This window comes from Dermochelys coriacea, chromosome 6 (assembly GCF_009764565.3).
Source record: "Dermochelys coriacea isolate rDerCor1 chromosome 6, rDerCor1.pri.v4, whole genome shotgun sequence".
Taxonomy (NCBI): Eukaryota; Metazoa; Chordata; order Testudines; family Dermochelyidae; genus Dermochelys; species Dermochelys coriacea.
Window position 1 is genome coordinate 74,243,638 of NC_050073.1, and position 19,384 is coordinate 74,263,021.

Here is a 19,384-nt window from a genome sequence, read left to right on the forward strand (position 1 = left end):
TCTAGTACTTGAAAGGGTTTTGTAAACCGATAGCCAATATTTTTAAGTGGAGGCTTGAAGTAGAGGTGAATGCTGTTTTGTGGCTTTTTTTTAACTGTGTGTGTGTATAGCATATAAAGGCAGCAGTATTAGTAGACTGACTTCTTTTCCTCCCCAAGATTAAGAGCTCTAATTTAAGTGTTGCCTTTATGTTTGCTTTGGTTCCAGTTCTTACCAAACTAGGCATCCTTTTCTAGCATGCTCAATAGTAAATCTTCAGTTTTCCCTGCAAGAGCCTCTGAACTTCTAAAAACTGCCGTTTCCCCTGTTCTTGTCAATCTCTAGGCCTTGAACCAGCTGTTTGAGAAAATCATGGCATTAGACATTGATGAGCGCCACCTCCTGCGTCTCGGTCATGGAGAGGAGGAATTGGAGACAGAGAAAGATTTCAGCAGGTGAGCTGATGGGCCAGAGGAAGGTGTTAATGATAAGCTAATTTGTGTAAACATGGCAAGTGTATGTTTAAACTCCTACTTTCGTTGGTAATAAACAATTGGCAGTTTGCTTAGACTCGTGCTTCCTTTCCCATAAAATTATGTCCTAACTTAGTATTACTACAACTGTAACTTAGGTTATGTCTGCACTGCAGTTAAACATCTTTGACAGGTCCATGTCAGCTAACTTGGGCTTGCAGGGCTTGGGCTCGGGCTGGAGCCTGGGCTATAAGATTTGTGAGGTGGGATGGTCCCAGAGCTCAGGCTGCAGCCAGAGCCCAAATGTCTACATTGCAGCTAAACAGTCCCTTAGCCCAAGCCCAGGCCAGTTGTGGGTTTTTAATTGCAGTGTAGACATACCCTTAGAGCCCTGAATACAGGGCTTTTATTTTCACTATAGCTTAAGTTAGTTAGGTTTTTTTCTTTTTCAGTTTTGTAGCCAATTCAGTTTAAAAACTGTACTTTGCTATTTTTATACATATCAAGGCAATTGTGTATTCACCATCTTCATCTAGATGTTTGAACTTTGTAAATATATTTTAAGCATGTACACATTTTATGGAGTTTATTTAATGAAATGCAAATTGAAGGCTAAAATAATGCACCCTTTGGAATTTCAAATCTCTTTTCAGCTATTCATATTATTTTGATTTGCAATATGCTGAATATTGCATATTATAGAATGGCTGAAATTTTAAACTCTGATCCCTTCTGCTTGTAATGATTTTATAGAATTGCTTGCAATTTTTAAAGCATTTTTTAACATTCATTTAAACTAAAGGGCTTATACTGTAATGGTAAATAATATATTTTGAATGTCTCTGATTAACAATTATACATATTTCATAAAGTTTTCAGTTCATCTTAACTTTTGTACATATGTGGGCCCTGTTCTTGTAAATATTCACATGCTTTATTTTACATGTGTGAGTAGTCCCACTGACTTCACTGAGGCTACACATGTTAGTAAATGTTTGTAGGATCAGAGGCTTGCATTGGAAAATAATTGAACTGAACAAATACTGGATTATTTTGTCAGTATATTGACTTACCTCACCCAACTTGTGTTTCTCATATCCTGAGACCAACATGGCTACAGTAACACTTCAAACAAATATTAACACCCAGTTATTTACACAATGCATTAACATTTCCCCCTACAAAATGATCCAAGACTGTTGACCTTCAGGACTTGCTACAAAGCTACAGCTCTATGCCTAGGCTTTTGGGGGAGAAAACAGTATGCTGAGTAATGCTGTTTGGGGCAGGAGAGAGGGATTTGGGGTGGTTGGTATTTTTGTCTGACTGATTACTTTCTGGTGTTTGGGTTGTTTCTGGGTTTATTCTTCATACCAGTACAATTGTCTTTTTAACATCTGAAAGGTGGTTATAGCCCTGTGTGAATGCTATTTACATATTAATTAAACAAAACTAGACACATGAATTGTGATGAATCAGAACATTTTTCTTTTTAGTGAAAAATCTGGTTGTGGCCACTTGTAACTCTGGAGGCTGTATTTTGTATTTAACACTCCGGAAAGCATATTTGATTATGGCTACTGGAAAAGTAATTTTGTTGCTTCAGTTGTAAAACTTTTCAGTTCTGTAACTTATGGTATTCAAATTTCCAGCTTCAGCTACCCTGTTTTTTGATAAAATAGAAATAATCATGAGTCCTAGGAGGTTCCATTTTTAGTCATTATGAAAAAAACTTGCATTTATAAATGTTTTGTTAGGAGTTTCTATTGTCTTTCAAAATTAGCCTTTTCTCACATTCAGAAATAATCTTTTAAAAGCACACGTATAGAAAACTCATTAAGCTCAGTAACACATTTTTGTTTTGACCTTTAGGGGGTGTTGTCAATATAACTGGGTGGGAGGGGAAAGAGTTTAAAATAGTGTCACATACTATTGCCACACCTGATTTCCTATGCCATTTGTTATGGTTTTAGTCACATTTCTCATTTTGTTTAATTTTTTTCTCTCCCATTGTTGTGTGAAAGACTTAAACTGGGAAAACTGACTGTGCAAAGGAAACAATTCTGGGTTTGAACTGGGTAAAATGAACACTTTGAGCACAGACAGAAGATATCCCCCTTACCCCCGCCAGTGGGTCCAATTACCCGTCTAAGGTGTGGCCATCAGAGGATGGCCATCAGAGAAGCATCAGAGGTGCTTCTAAGAATGCTACGCCTGCATTATGAAAGGTTAACCACAGAGAGCTTTGGCGTTCACATAAGGAAGCATGTGCGAGTGAGACTCAGGAATTACTGGTGAAATTTCTAGTTCTGCCAGAGACTTCCCGTGTGACTGTGGGCAGGTCACTGAATCTCTCTGCCTCAGTTTTCCACATGTAAAATTTGCATAATTCTTCCCTTCCTCACAGGAATATGTGAGATAACTTCATTAATGTTTGAGGCACTCTGATTCTGTGGTGAGAGGGGGCATAGAAGTATTATACAGATGTATACAGTAACAGTTAGCAGGTAGCAGGTTTTTGTTCTGTTTTTATTGGTAACTAATAAAGGCAAGTGCTTGTTCTGTGTAGTTGTTTTTGCGACATCCAAGTATTGGTATTCAGCAACATTCATTTCAGCTGAGAAAGAAACTCAGAATACATAATTCTTTGTATCACATTGCATCCATTCTGTAGGTATGGAAGAGTTAATTATGTCCTGGGTCGAAGACTGGAGCTTCTACGGGAGGTTGGACGATTACAAGAGAGCCTGGGGGTCCCAGGAGATGTTTCTTATACTTGTGAAACAGCTGGCCACTTCTTCTTATACCAAGTAAGAGATTAAATATTTTTCCAAAGAACAGATTTGGACTTCCCTATGTTATAAAGCACAATGTGGATATTGGAGTGAATTTCTCAGAATTGAGTCTAAAGAAATTTAGATGGCTCAAAATGTAGACAGCAATTGAAGCTATAATTATACTGTTACTTGTTTGTGTTGCTATTGTTTTTAACTCTGTGCCTGATGACTCACAAATTGAAAGGCCAGCATTCTTGCTTTTTTGTACAACTATTGGCAACATTTCTGATATGGTTTTTCCTCTTCAGATATGAGAATCTCAGCAAGTTTCTTCATGCTGTTGATGATTGATCTCAAGGCAGTAACTTGCTTTTGCTTTTGTTAGATAACTAAATGAAGGAAAACAAAGCGTACATACAATAACTGGAAATTCACTTTACATTTGATTTTTATGGTAGAGTACAACATCAAAATAGTAATTTATCTGTTTCAGAGATAGTTTAGTCTTACTAAAGAAGTGCAATTTCTCTTTGAATTTATTTGTAAATTATTTTTATGAAATTATGTTGAAAACCAAATATAAACCTGTGATTTTTTTATGCAAATATGTACTAAATAAAAATAAAAAACCCTGTTGAATAGAAGAAATATATACACTATCATGACACCTTTGTTTGCTGCAGGTAATGTCTCGTTGGGAGGAGTATATTAGCAAAGTGAAAGTTAAAGGTGGCAAGCTTCCTGATGTTGCAGAAGTCTCTAGTTTCTTCCCTTTTCATCAGTATTTTGTAAATGCCCCTCAACCAATTTTTAAAGGCAAATCTTATGAAGAAGACATGGAAATTGCTGAAGGGTGTTTCAGACATATTAAGAAAATATTCACTCAACTTGAGGTAAGATTTGTAAAATTCCAAAATTTCCAGTAAATTGAAATTATTTATTTGAGGAGGCATTTTTTAAACCAGATAGTATAAAAGGAAATCTAGACCAATGGTTCTCAACCAGGGGTATGCATACTTCTGGGGGTACGCAGCGGTCTTCCGAGGGGTACATCAACTCATCTAAATATTTGACTAGTTTTATAACAGGCTTCATAAAAGGCACTAACAAAGTCAGTACAAACTAAAATTTCGTACAATGACTTTTTTATACTGCTGTATATACTATACATTGAAATGTAAGTACAATATTTATACTCAAATTGATTTATTTCATAATTACATGATAAAAATGAGAAAGTAAGTAATTTTTTTAATAACAGTTTGAGACACTTTTTTTTATTTTTACGTCTGATTTTGTAAGCAGGTAGTTTTTAAATGAGGTGAAACTTGGAGATATGCAAGCCAAATCAGACCTCTGAAAGGGGCACAGTAGTCTAGAACGTTAGAGAGTCACTGATCTAGGCAGTGTATTTAGTGGCTTTAAAACTATATGAGCCTAACTTTCTAATATCTAAATTTGATCCTGTGAAGCAATAAAAAAGTGCTCAAAAAAAGAGGGAACAGTTGAAAGCAAATGAATGTGTCCTCAGATTATCAGGCAATTTTGTTTGTGTGCAAGTTTAAATTTGCAGGCACAAATAGGTGTTCCAGTTTTTTGTGGGTGTATTTTTATAGGTCCTTCTGAAATTTTGTTTATATTTCACAGCTATGTTTTGTTAGAGCTAAGAAATTAATCAGACATGAAATTGTTTGTAGACTAGTACTTTTTACCTATATTTTTTGGGTTAAGAATGGAAGGAGTAAAGTCAGATAGCTTTTGAGTGCATAGTTCTGTTGTAAACAATATAATTTTGTAGTCTCATTCTTGAGTGCTTTTTTCTCTTCCTGTAGGAATTCAGGGCATTTGAACTCCTCCGCAGTGGCCTGGATAGATCCAAATACCTCTTGGTGAAAGAAGCAAAGATCATTGCAATGACTTGTACTCATGCGGCCTTGAAACGACATGACCTGGTTGAATTGGGCTTCAAGGTAGTGATTCCAATAATGGCAATATGCTTATCTAAAATATTTTCCTACATTAAACATTCTATTTTGTAAACATAGACCACTACATTATGTTGACTCACTGCAATTTTTAATCTGTTAAATTACCTAGTTTTCCTTTTTTAATGAAAAATAATCAACATAAGTACAAGTTGAGATCGTTAAGGTATTTTAAATATTGAAAGTCATAAAGATGTTAATTTGAATATTGCTTGCATATATCAGAGTGTTCTTGTTGTGTATATGGTCATGACTTGTTTTCTTACTATTTATGCATTCCATATATGTATATCATTCTGTAAATTTCTGCAGTAGTAGACTAATGTGATAAATTGTAGTGATGTGATTGCATGCCAAGATAAAAGCAGGTGGAGAGCTGGAATAAATAAGACCCTGTTAACATGTTGCTTAACTAAATAATGAACAATTTGAAGAAGAGGCTCATGCAGCAACACTTGCTTATTCTATTGTAGAGTGTAAATATCAGTGCTGCATTTTCACTTAGGTTTGGTCAGCACACAGTTTTTATACTGGTATAGCTATTTCAGTTAGATAGAAAATAAATTATAGACCAAAATTAGTGTATTTAAAAAAATGTTAGCTTAATTTTGGAATTTGGTCCTTCTTCCAAGGCAGGCAGATCTGTTTGGAGATGTGACTGGGCAGGTTTGTCCTCCCCACCTGCAAACTAGATATGGCTATTAGGTGGGTAATGGAATGGAGCAGGATAAACAGAAGAAATGGAGTTGCTTGTCTCCCTGGTAAATCTGTCTTCAGCAGCAAGTCTGTCCGCCCTCCCTTCCCTCCCCCCCGCCATCCTTCCTGCCAGTGGACCTTCAGAAGTATGAATGGAAGAAGGATCTTAGGGCTTATTCCTGGAACAAGAAAGAAAAGGAGAAGATAAGATAGGGACCCAATGCAAAGTAAACCAAAAACTTAATAGAATAAGATTGGTATTCAGCTTATTCTGTCAGTGATACAAGCCACACTTTCCTCTGAAAAGGTAGGCATAGCATTCATTTTATGCTAGAGCCTTGTTGACTGAGTACTGAGCAGCATTATAGGCTGATGCTGATAATGATGATTTTAGTCACAGAAGAATACATGTGGACTTACTTATTTAGGTTCTAATGGAGATGTGCCTTCATGCTCATGGATGCTTCTGAGACAAAAAAGAAATGTTGCTGCTCCTTTGATACAAGTCTATGAAAAGTTAATTTCAACTGTCTGTATATGTGGTTCTGAAGTAACTTCTCCCCATCAAAAATGTACTCCTGTTTCTGTTTTTGTTTTATGTTTTTATTGACCAGAATTTTTAATCCCCTTCCCTCCCTCCCCTCTCTCTCAGTATGATAACATCTTAATGGAAGAGTCTGCTCAGATTCTGGAGATAGAAACCTTTATACCTCTCCTCTTGCAGGTGAGAATTTCATTGTAAAATAAATTACTTCTCTCTCAAATCTTGAACAGTATGTTTTTGCTAATGACTGAAAGTGTGTTATGCGTTCTTGAGAATAGTATTTGCTTGTTGCACTTAAATGAGTGTGTCATTATGGGTATATCTTTTCATCCTCAAAAGAGGGCCCGGTACTGAAAGTTCCAGAGTACTTGCAGTTTCCATTGAAGGAAGTTTGGAAGGGTTGGCGCTTTCAAGATCAGGCCATCAGTTCATAAACTCCCTTCATTATGAGTAGGGCTCCATGTCTGTCATGGAGGTCGCGGAAGTCATGGATTCCATGACTTTCTGCAACCTCTGTGACTTCTGCAGAGGCTGGTGTGGCTGACCCCAGGGCTGCCCAAGCAGCTGGCCCTGGGGACAGCTATACGGGCTGCTGTTGGAGTGGCTCTGCAGCCAGCTGCTCGGGCAGCCACACTGGCTGCTGCTTGAGTGGCCCCGGGCAACTGGCCCCGGGGACTGCCCAAGCAGCAGCTGATTCAGCTGGCCTAGCAGCAGTCCCAGTAGTGGCTGGAGCAGCTGTGTCAGCAGCCCCCAGCAGTGGCCCTCAGGGCAAGCTGGTGCAACTGCTGCTCTAGCGGCCCCCAGCAGCTGGTGTTTCTGGCCCCAGCTTCCCCTTACAGCAGTGCCCCTTCCACCCCCAAGATTTAGTCAGGGGTATTTATAGTATGTCGTGGACAGGTCATGGGCCATGAATTTTTATTTATTGCCTGTGACCTGTCCATGACTTTTATTAAAAAATATCTGTGACTAAGTCGTAGCCTTTATTATGAGTTATTGATTCTTCTGTATTTTTTTTTATTTTATGCAGTTTATCTGACTTTTAGTTGATATGTATGTTGTCTGATCATACTACCTTGAATTGGCTTAAATGATAGCTGGATCAGGCCCTTTGGTTTGATATGCCAAAGTAATAAATCAGAATAATTGTGTTATTGATATTGGATTTGTTACTTTTGTTACTTCCCTTGATTAACAAGATTTTTGGAAGTATTTTATAGAAGACATTTTGCTATAAAATACAGGAATTTATTATGAATTTAATGTTTTCCTGTGTCATATTAGAAACATTGAGTGTATTTAATCAGTCTGTTTTTGTAAAACAGGCAGTTTTTAAAGTTGTGTATACCTACATACATATTTTACAATAAATATAGATAATGGAAAGACAAGACTAACGGTACAGAGACTTTATAACAGAAGAATTTTTGGTCCCATCTGCATTGAAATAATATATGAATAGTTTTGACATGGATCAGCTCTATGCATCACTAATTTGTAATGGGAAGCAGAGAGAACGCCTTAGTTCCCGTAAGTCATACATTTCAGAAGCAAAATTAGCTGCTTGGTGTGTAGTAGTGGGAAAGCCTCCAGGTAACTAACTCCGTCCTTAGCAATTAGGTGTTCAAGAACGGTATAGTGGATTTGGGTATAATGGGCCTGATGTCAGATTTTTACTCCTGTATAAATGAAGTTACGGATGATTTACTCCTGATGCATGCTGATTAGAATCAGGCTCAGTGTATGGCTCAGTGACTAAAATTCTCATCTTTGTCTGAGCTATATGCTCCTCTCTGTAACAACTGCTTATTTCAAAATTCACTTAAAGTAGACCTAAAATGGCAACTGTGAAATCAACAATATTCTGCATATAAAATAAATGTAGCTGTTTCATGTGACCTCTCCTTAATCATTTTTTTGTTCTTGTAACCTGTGGAATCATTATAGCAATTCACTAGCTCTGATGTAATTATGGTTGAGTGTTTGTTTAAGTTGACAATTGTAAGTGCTCTAAAATAGACATGCTTACTCGGATTTTCTTGAAATTTTCTGTACCTCGTGGGATCCAGGGGAGACTTATTGATCCAAATGTTGAGTCATTTGAACAAGGGGTTTCTGAGTTACAACCTCCCCTCCCTCCCCTAAAATCAGCTGTTTATGAAATCACCTGATTTTTCAGACACTCTCTTTGCACACAACTGAGGCTCATACTGTGATTCTAATCCTCCACAAACTGATCACAGCCAGTCAGGAATGATCTTGGGTAGTGCCCAGTTCCCACTGCCCCTTTGGGGAAGCAACATTGCAAAAGTTATTTAGGGCACAGGTTGTAACCCCAGGTTGGCACGAGTTATACTGCCATGCCTAAAAGTGAAATGCACATGTGCAGCAAGACTAGGTCTCTGTTAACAGCTAGAGGAGTTGGGACACTGAAGATGACATGCTGTGGTCATTGAATCTGAGCAGCACCTGTTCACTCTGAATTCAAACCCTACCCATGGCAGCTTTCTGAGAATGTGTTTTGTGTGTTCCTAGCTCTCTGCCTGCATTCTGCAGGGTTTCCTTTTGAAAACTTTGCACTGAGACCAAACTTTCTGGTTTAAGAGCAATATTGTAAAGTGCTGTAAAATCCACATACAGCTTTTGATTTTAATTTAGAAGTATTGTCAACGAAATTAGCATCAATTTAAATGGTGGAAAGATGAAATATGCTGAATGCATACCAGAGTCATGTAATCACAATTTCACCCTTTTCCTGAGCAATGGAACTGAGTGTAAACATAAGAAAGCATTTTGCTGAGTTACTTTGTCCAGGGGTTCCTGATATACAGCCCTCTAACATGCACTGCTCATAAAATTTTCAGATTCATGTAACTGTTTTGGTGCAGAGCTAGGGCATATAGGGGTTCAGAGCAGTGAGGGGGGAGTGTGTGCGGAGAAGGGGATTGAAGTGTAGAAGATGTAAGGGGGTTGGTAAGGTGTGGGGGGCAGGGATTCTGTCCCTTTGTGAATGTTTGCCCTTTAGGGCTCTGCTCTGGCATAGCTACTGAGGGGCCAGCACACCCCTGGACAATGACTTAGCAGCGTAAACATCCAAACACTTTTTGAAAACCCAGTTTGATGGCTAGAACTTTGATGAACTGGATTTCCAAAACAGTAGTTTGTGTCTGATCCCCTCAATAAGTAAAGGGATCATTCTGAAAGCAACTTAACATTACTAATACATTGTGACCAATATAACAAAGATCCTGATTTCTGCAGAAAAATATCTTGCAGTTGTTTCCCTCTTCCTCTTTCTTCTCACTGTGTCATGAGGTTCACTGCAGCGTCTCCTGTAGCCATTCTGGGGATTCGCTCTGCCATTGGGTGTGCCGTCTCCAGGTGCTGTCTCTCCCATTGTCATCTCTGCCTGCAGACCCGCCACAGTCCAAATCCCAGTGTCCTCTTCATGACTCTGCCCCTCTGGCCACCATCCATATTTACCCCCTTCTGCAGGGAGGAGGGGTAACTATGTCAGTCTAACTCCTGCCACTTGGGTCCCAGCCCAGGTACCCTGTGGATAGCAGCTTCCTGCTGTGCCTCTTACTCTTCCTACAGCTGCCATATCTCCCTGGGCCACTTCCCCATGGCCCTAGCACCTTCATTGCCTTTCCTCAGGGCATGAAACTACCCAGTCCCGGCAGTCAGCTCCTCTTGCTCCCCCGGTCTCGGGCAGCAGTTGCTCTGTTCAAGGTGCAGGTGTCTCGGCCTTCTAGAGACACAGTGCTCAGTCCTTGAGGTTCCAACACCAACTTACCCTGTTCTGCCTTGCAGCTCTCATTGGGCCCTGATTGGTTGCCCCATGCAGCCTCCCTTTATGTGGAGGTGTTGTCAAAGTTAAAAACTAGGAGCACAATAAGGCTTTCAGAAACCACAGTTGTATTGCTTCTGCAGTTTCCTTTAACTTGTATCCATAATTTCTGAAGGTACATATGATTCTTTCTTTTGCCCTTTGTAATAGAGCATTACTACTTCTGTTACATCATCAGTGCAGTGGGTCAGATTCGTTCTTGCTATAACTCTTATTGTGTTAATGGACAAATTTATCTGATTATGTTAATTAAAAAGAGTAATTTAGCATAAAATATTAAACTCTCCTTTTTTCAGGTCATGGGAGACATTGGAAGGGTAGAAATAGATGCCTTTGGACCAGTGGTGGGCAACCTCTGGGCCGCATGCTGCCCATCAGGGTAATCTGCTGGGGGGCTGCGGGACAGTTTGTTTACATTGACTGTCCGCAGGCATGGCTGCCTGCAGCTCCCAGCTCCCATTGGACTGGAACAGCGAACCGCGGCCACTAGGAGTTGCAGGCAGCTGTGCCTATGGACGGTCAATGTAAACAAACTGTCTCGCGGCCCGCCAGCAGATTACCCTGACGCTGCAGGTTGCCCACTGCTGCTTTAGACTAACATTTTATTTGCAGTTCAGTGCAGTTCAAAAAAAAATGATATTAAATATTGAAAAATAGTTCTTATAGCAAAGCCAATTTGACCCTTACTTTACTAGAATTATTTTAATAAAGGTAATGCCTGATCATATGATAACCCAGGTTTTTGCAATTTTTAAATTGTTTTAATAGAACCCCCAAGATGGATTCAGCCGACTGAAACGATGGATTATGATTGGTGACCATCATCAGTTGCCACCTGTCATTAAGAACATGGCTTTCCAAAAATACTCCAACATGGAACAGTCTCTCTTTACACGCTTTGTTCGTGTGGGGGTGCCAACTGTTGACTTGGATGCTCAAGGAAGAGCAAGAGCAAGGTAAGATAATGGAAAAAAGTCAGGAGGTCTTATTCACAGGTGCCAGGTTAAAAACATATGGTTTTGAATAACTTAAGTAGTAAGGCCAAATTGGATCTGACATTATCCCTTTAACAGTGAGTTGAGATAGAAGTATCTTTCTAAGGGACTGGAGTACTTGTGGCACTTCAGAGACTAACAAATTTATTTGAGCATAAGTTTTCGTGAGCTATAGCTCACTTCATCGGATAAATACAGTGAGGAGATTTTCTATACACAGAGAACAAGAAACAATGTGTATTACCATACACACTGTAATGAGTGATCAGGTAAAGTGAGCTATTATCAGCAGGAGAGGGGGAAAAAACCCTTTTTTAGTGATAATCAAGGTGGGCCATTTCCAGCAGTTGATAAGAACATGTGAGGAACAGTGGTGGGGAGGGAATAAACATGTGAAAATAGTTTTACTTTGTGTAATGACACATCCATTCCCAGTCTTTATTCAAGCCTAATTTAATGGTGTCCAGTTTGCAAATTAATTCCAATTCAGCAGACTCTCACTGGAATCTGTTTTTGAAGTTTTTTTTTGTTGGAAGAATTGCGACTTTTAGGTCTGTAATCGAGTGACCAGAGAGATTGAAGTGTACTCCGACTGGTTTTTGAATGTTATAATTCTTGACGTCTGATATGTGTCCATTTATTCTTTTACGTAGAGACTGTCCAGTTTGACCAATGTACGTGGCAGAGGGGCATTGCTGGCACATGATGGCATATATCACATTGGTAGATGTGCAGGTGAATGAGCTTCTGATAGTGTGGCTGATGTGATTAGGCCCTATGATGGTGTCCCCTGAATAGATATGTGGACAGAGTAGGCAAGGGGCTTTGTTGCAAGGATAGGTTCCTGGGTTAGTGTTTTTGTTGTGTGGTTGCTGATGAGTATTTGCTTCAGGTTGGGGGGCTTTCTGTAAGCAAGGACTGGCCTCTCTCCCAAGTTCTGTGAGAGTGATGGGTCGTCCTTCAGGATGGGTCGTAGATCCTTGATGGTGCGCTGGAGAGGTTTTAGTTGGGGGCTGAAGGTGATGGCTAGTTTCTTCGTTGGGCCTGTCCTGTAGTAGGTAACTTCTGGGTACTCTTCTGGCTCTGTCAATCTGTTTCTTCACTGCAGCAGGTGGGTATTGTAGTTGTAAGAACGCTTGATAGAGATCTTGTAGGTGTTTGTCTCTCTCTGAGGGGTTGGAGCACATGCCAAGCTCTATGATACAATTGCATTTGCTCCAACCCCTCAGAGAGAGACAAACACCTACAAGATCTCTATCAAGCGTTCTTACAACTACAATACCCACCTGCTGCAGTGAAGAAACAAACACCTACAAGATCTCTATCGAGCGTTCTTACAACTACAATACCCACCTGCTGCAGTGAAGAAACAGATTGACAGAGCCAGAAGAGTACCCAGAAGTTACCTACTACAGGACAGGCCCAACAAAGAAACTAGCCATCAACTTCAGCCCCCAACTAAATACAATACATTCCATTTCTCCCTTGCATCCATGATTCACACATTTGTCATTTCAGGGCTGGAGTGCAAGCTTATTCTATCAATAAGGTCAACCTTAAACTCCACACTCAGGAACCTGAGAAGGACTAGTCCTAGAGAGGACATTACAGCAGTGTTCCATACCCTCCAGTGGGTCCTGTTGTATTCATTTATATGGAATGAAGGGCCCAAATAGTCAAAGGTGTTAACATGACCTTGAAACTGTCCAACATAAAACAGTTTTAAACAAAGCTCTGGGTTTAGTATACAGAGACCTCAGCCTGCTTATTACCATGGCAAACCCACCATTTAAAATCTTTTTAACTGTTTATTTAAAAATTCATAAAAGGAAAAACAATTAAAACGTTTGAAATGTATGAAATAGTGCTTTCATTTTAACAACCACCATTGTTCCCTTTAGCTGTAGAGAGTTTTTTTTAAAAGGGAAAAAACCCGTTTTTGACAGTCTCTTAGATGGAGATAAGTGTCCTTTTTGGGGAAAATTGAGAAAAGTAGTTGAGATGAGATGAGCTGTTAAAGTTCAATCCTGATTCATAGAAGATAAACACAAGAGGGGAGAGAAAAGAACAGCAAAGATAGAAAAATGCAGCTTCTGTTTCTGGTATTGACTCTTGCTTGCAACCTCACTTCTGTACCAACACTGGCACCGCGCATGGTCTTATCATCCGCTCCAAGACTTGGCAAACTCGTACCAGCATAGGGCTGTTTAGGGCATTGTTTTTAGCTTCCTCTCTCTGGTCGCAGACCTACAGGAGTTATGCAAAATATGCAGTCCTGCCTGATTAAGCCAGACGCTTATTAAACAGAAGGCAAAAGGAGAGGGATAGGAAAGAGAAGAAATAAGATTAGGAAAGAAAAACAACACACAAATGGGAGGGTATGTGTGTGACAAAGTCTCACATACAGGTGATGGCTAGGATTTAGCCAAAGCCAAGGGAAGTGATGGTATCATTTGGCTCCCTCTGGCTCAGTCTGTTCAGACGTCTCAGGTTTAGGATGAAGAAAGTCTGAGGTCCTAGGAGATGATGGGTGTGGCAGCTCACTGCTGCGGTTGTTGGCAGGCAGCTGTTTCTTCTGCTAACTTTTTCCAAAAGTTGTTGTCTTTTGAGTTTATTAAAGGGAGTGTTGGGGTGAAATAGTCCATCCTCTCATTAAATTGTCTATCAATAAACCTAATTTCTGACGCACTAATTTTCTGTCATTGATTTCAAGTTGTCTAATCCTCTTCTTTACTAGTCATAATCTTAATACCTTGAGTGGTGTCAGTAAAACCCTTTCTGTTTAAGTTATTTCAGTCTTTCTCTCTCCTTCTTCTTATAAATTGTATATAACAGGTCATTGTGACAGTTTATGAACTTTCACATACTTTTTGCAGTTAAACTTACAATTAGGGTAAATTTGTAGGCCCAATTATCATAATAGTACCCATTTGTTTCTAGCTCCAGTTCAGAGTACGGTCCTAATCACTAAAGCCGTTAACAGGATGCAACTTAGCTACCTTTGGATCTTCTCCAGCCACAACTGTCCCAAGTTCACTGTGCTCATCAGGGAACTGAGTTAGGTGGTAGTCAGTTCTGGATCTCTGTCTGTGGAACATATTGTCAGAAGAGATCAAACAGTGATCTGGAGTAGCCACCTTTTAAAATCTGCAAATCTCACTTTTCATAATTGTCTGTCCACAATAACAGAAGCTAAATTGATAGATTAAAATTCAAGAACAAACCACCAAACTCTAGGTAGGTAGGAATAGCATCTACTTCATTCTGTTTCAACACCTGGACAATATGATTTCTGCTCAATATATAACTAAAATAGATACATACTGCAACTCCACTGAAGTCAGTTGAGTTTCACTGGGAATATATCTTATCCTTTATCCATAAACTTTATTGTAAACACCAACTCATAGACTTTTTTTTATTTTCCAAATTCTTTGTCATCGTTGGATATCAGTACATTTTATTGTAGGGCTATTCCTGAGGGCAGGCATTTTGGGCCAGATCCTAAGCTAATGTAAAATGGCTCCATTGGAGTTGTTCCATTTTGTACAAGATCTTTTTGAAGATCTTGTCCTATGTCTTTCTCCAAAGTTAGCACCAGTTCTGATTTCAGGTCGGCTAAATGGAGCACTTGTACAGTGATTGTGGAGCTTGAGTGCTTGCAGTTTTAAGTTTGCTCCCTAATTCAGGTCTTCCACATTGCACAGTGGCAAAGAACTATATGCAAAGGGTCTACATTTTGTTGAAATTTTTGTAAGAAAAAGACCACCAGTCAGTGCACTTTTGACTGCTGCCATGTGAGACATTGATTCTAATGTTGCACTATAAAATCCTGCTATTTTAAAATGGTAAATGTTTTTAAAAGAGCTAACTTACTGCAGTTAGTCTTTTTTTTAAAAGCGTAAAGTAAAATGAACATAATAAAGGAAAACTTTTAAAATTTTTCCATTATAAAAATTTATTGAAAAATTAAAAGCTTTGCAGAATATCTATTTTCTGAGCATATTCACTACAAATATTTTTCAGGGAGATTTGCATTTTTAAATTGTAATGTTTGAGTATCTAATGCAACTAAATGATAAAGTTAAATTTTGCCATCTGTTGCGCTGCATCTCCCCAGAAAATTTGCATGAAAAGGATTGAAGAATTCCTACTTTTTGATGCAAACAACTCCTGATCAAGGCTTTAACTTATCCTACCCCATATCCCTTCACCTCCCCAATTTTTGGTGGAATGGACACTTTTTGGGAAGCTACTTAATTTAAATATTCTGTCTCTCTGGATATTGACCATTTCCCCTTTGTTGGAGATGTTTGGGAGAGGCCTCCCTTTATGCAAATGCGAGAAACAATTCAGACTTCTCCGTGATGCTCCAGGGTTGAGGTTCCTCTTCTGCCATATTCTTTGCATGTGGTGGACAAACAGCAGCACTTCAGTCTTATTGATTGCTAACCTTTAAAATGATTTGTTGGCAAAATCCCTTTCCTCAACCTCTTTCTTTTCCCTTGGAGGTGGGGGATGGAAACCAATATTTCCCTAACATTTGCTCCTCAATTGGTACCACCCACCAAACTCTTTCAAATCCTTTGTTCCATCTTTCTTTCCCTATCACAATATAGCCTTCCAAAGGGTGTAAGCCCATGGTTAGGAGGTGCTCAATCTGTGAAGTGACAGCCTTGGGAGTAATGGATGTGGAATTTATTTGAAGATCCTCATTGTGCAAAGGGAAAGAGCTCAAAGTTAGGGCAATTTGTTGGGATCTCTGCATCCCCCTGCCCAAACCAGACAGGATGCTTCTGGAGATACCTCTGCCAAAATTATTCCATCCTCTCCTCTTTGAGACTCAACAAAAAAAAAGCCTTGAACCCAAATTCACTCTCTCTTCGCCCTACCAAGAGTTGATGTAACTGTGGCATCCATTGCAAAAGGCAGTAATTTTTGCTGAGGGGGATTTCTTCAAAAAAGATCTTTCAGACATTAACATAGAAGCCATTCATAAAAGGGTCTTTGAAGCATTAGCAGCCCTTAGAGTCACACTGGCAATCTCTAGCACCACAGTGTGCTGGTGTAATAAGCTAAAAAGCCTTGATCCCTTGATGAATTCAAGTTAATACGAAAGAGATACCTACTGTGTTAGTGATGGACTGATCCATGAGACTAAATGAAAGCCAACTCTGGTTTTTCCTTTGAACAGTAGATAACTACTGAAAGTAAATCCCCTCTGTACCTCCAAGTTCTTGGGTGGAATCCTGGTTGGGAAGAAGGTTGGTAGGATGGAATTGAGGACGCAGACAGACCAGTGTTTGCTTTCCACTCCAGCAAAGTCCAAGAAGGGCAATGAGTCCTCCAACGAGGACAGAAGTTATTTTTGTTGTTAACTGCAACAAAGGTACCAGAGAAGGGACTCTATTTATTCCATAGCTTAAGACCTAGCCCAAGACCACCAGAGGGAAGCTGGCATCAGGGAACTGGTCTGCCTTTATCAGCAACAGACCTGTAATAGCAAGATATCCTAGTTCTCAGACACCTGGTTCTATGTGACCATACGATTCTCTTAACAGTTGAGATAAACAAAATGAAGACCAGTCTTCCTGAACTAGGAAAGGTTTGACAGGATCAAGGCACTGATGTCTTGCCTAGGGAGGAGTGACGCTGTATAGAATATGGGTGACCATTTATTATAATATTGGTACCAATATTACAAAATTGCAGTGAATCTTACAACATATGCCATGTAAGATAGTGAAAATGTTATGATTTGCTAAACATGTATGATGTTTATATCGTGAATTACAAATGTGTGATATATTTGCATCTCAAACCCATGCTGTGTTTCTGGGTGACACCCCCCAAACAGATTGGCATCAACACTATCCTGTGTGGCCCATCAAGGGCAATCAGCTGTACAATGAACCCATTGAGAGAAGCCCGTGGCTCCGCCTATGAGACATGTAGGGACATGCTTGTGGACAGAGGACTCCAAGAGCATTTCCATGCCCATGTGCTGAGAACTTTTGTTTGGGACAGATGATATACAAGCCATATGGCAAAAGATTTTAAAAAGGCAGCTGCATCTTTTCAATTTTGCCTTCAATCTTGCTTCTTACCTCTAGAATATCTTCTCTACAAACTGAAGTTTTGAACAAAGGACTGATAGACCCATCCAAGCTTTGGATGAGTTCCACAGGGACTTTACAAGCCAGCAAACTCACCAGTACAATTTGCTCTCCTTTTTGCAGCCTGCCCTGACCTTGGTATTTTCTGTGTGGGCTACCCTAAGCGCCTCAGGGCGCAATCTCATTCATCTTTATTTGCTGCTCGTAGGTCTTCTGGTCTTGTGCATAGTTATTACTCTGCTCAGTCTTCCTTGCAGGCAGAATCTTTTCTGTCTGCCACATTTCAATCAAGATTAACTAAACCTGATAGCTTGGTTAATTGATCAGCAAGTCCAAAACAAGATACTCCTCCAAATAATAGATTCTGCTAGCTTTGTGCAGGCTTTTCACCCTTTTGTCCTACAAGAGTCTAGACAAAAAACCTTTTATTGGTGTCAAAACAGAAATATATCAACTCTTTGAAGCCAGGATTTTCTTACAGCAGTGGTTTTCAACATGTGGGGGTCTAAAATTTTCAGTCAATGTTTTTTAGAGGCCCACAAATGAAAAATGATTGAAAAGCACTGTCTTACAGTGTGGCCTAGACCTGGGCCAAAGACATTCCACCATTGCATTACATGTCTCACCATGTAAACCAGTGGGCTCCAAAGCACAAGACCATCCGTGGGTGCATGGCAGGAGGAGCGCTGCCGAAGGAGCGCCACTGACACGGCGGTAGCAGCGTTGATACTTTGGTGGCAGCTTTTTTTGCTTCCCCAGAGCTGGCCCTGGGGGTGTGCAATTCAAAAAGTTTGGATCAAGTTCTCTATCAGCAGTGTATTCAGCTACAGATAAACTGATCCTAGAGGAGGTAAGAACCCACTCAGCACATTCATGTTAACATCCTGGCCAGAAAGGGCATCAGCCACCACAAAGGAAATCTGTAAAGCTGTCACCTGCTCATCTCTCAACACTCTTATAAAAGCCCCATGGGCTTGACCTACATTCCTTTGCAGAAACCTCCTTTGGCAGGAAGGTGCTCCCAGCAGTGTACCGAAAATAGACTAATTTTAGAGGAGGAGGTGGAAGAATATTCTTCTTCTGTTCCACTTCTTCCTTCTTTCCTACCAATTTTTCTTATTGTAGTTTCATCCCAACTGTCTCAGACTGGGGAAGCCTTCAGAATCCAAAATGGAACATATGTTACCTCATTTCTGAGACTGGCTTCTCCTCCTCAGTCTGCCGCATCTGAGGTAGTTTCCAATTCCCTATACCATGGTCTTTTCAAGGCCCCCAAGTGTCATCATTAAATTATATTTAATCTACTAATAATTTAGTATTTTCATATGGCTCTGTATAAAGGTAGATTGGGCACATTTAATCTCCATGGATGAACCTAACTGCCTTTAGTATTTGCAGTAAGAGAGATATAGTCTTTTGCACTTGGAAGAGGTTGGTTCAGAAGGAAGGTTAGGGCATGAGCCTAGCATTCAAAAGACCAGAGTGTAATTTCCTGCTCCCCCACAGTCTTCCTGTGCGATCTTTGGGAGGTTACTTACAGCAAAATTTTCAAAGATGTTATTTCAGTCCTATTTTCATAAGTTACTTGCACTTAACAGCATAAGACTCATTGACTTTAATTGGGACTTAGGCTCCTAAATGTCTGTCACTTCGAAAATGGGACTTAAAAACACTTTTGAAAGTTTTGCCATTAGTGTGTCTCTGCCTCCATTCTCCATTTGTAAAATGGGAATGTCGGGTCCTCACATCACTTTCTACCAGGAGGATCTTGGCAAGATATGTCCATGATCTCCTGCCCTTCAGTTGAAGGAAGGGAGAATTGTAGTTCAGACTACAGCCATGTGCGATATCACCATTCACATCCTCTAAATACCTTGCCCATATTCCTCCCATTAAACAGAGAAGAGAGACCCCAAGTTTCCTACTGTGGAAAAGGAAGCAGAAAAACTTTAAAATAAAAATACTAGGCAAC

The 19,384-nt window shown here is 39.8% G+C and overlaps 1 protein-coding gene across 1 annotated transcript in view; it reads left to right on the forward strand.

The window, feature by feature from the left end:
• AQR (aquarius intron-binding spliceosomal factor) overlaps positions 1 to 19,384 on the forward strand; it is a 125,163-nt gene that overhangs the window by 84,752 nt on the left and 21,027 nt on the right. The window contains exons 27-32 of the mRNA XM_043516838.1: positions 325 to 434; positions 3,127 to 3,262; positions 3,913 to 4,122; positions 5,062 to 5,199; positions 6,563 to 6,634; positions 11,070 to 11,257. Coding sequence (XP_043372773.1) covers positions 325 to 434; positions 3,127 to 3,262; positions 3,913 to 4,122; positions 5,062 to 5,199; positions 6,563 to 6,634; positions 11,070 to 11,257 — 854 coding nt within the window. The remainder of the gene's footprint in view (positions 1 to 324; positions 435 to 3,126; positions 3,263 to 3,912; positions 4,123 to 5,061; positions 5,200 to 6,562; positions 6,635 to 11,069; positions 11,258 to 19,384) is intronic.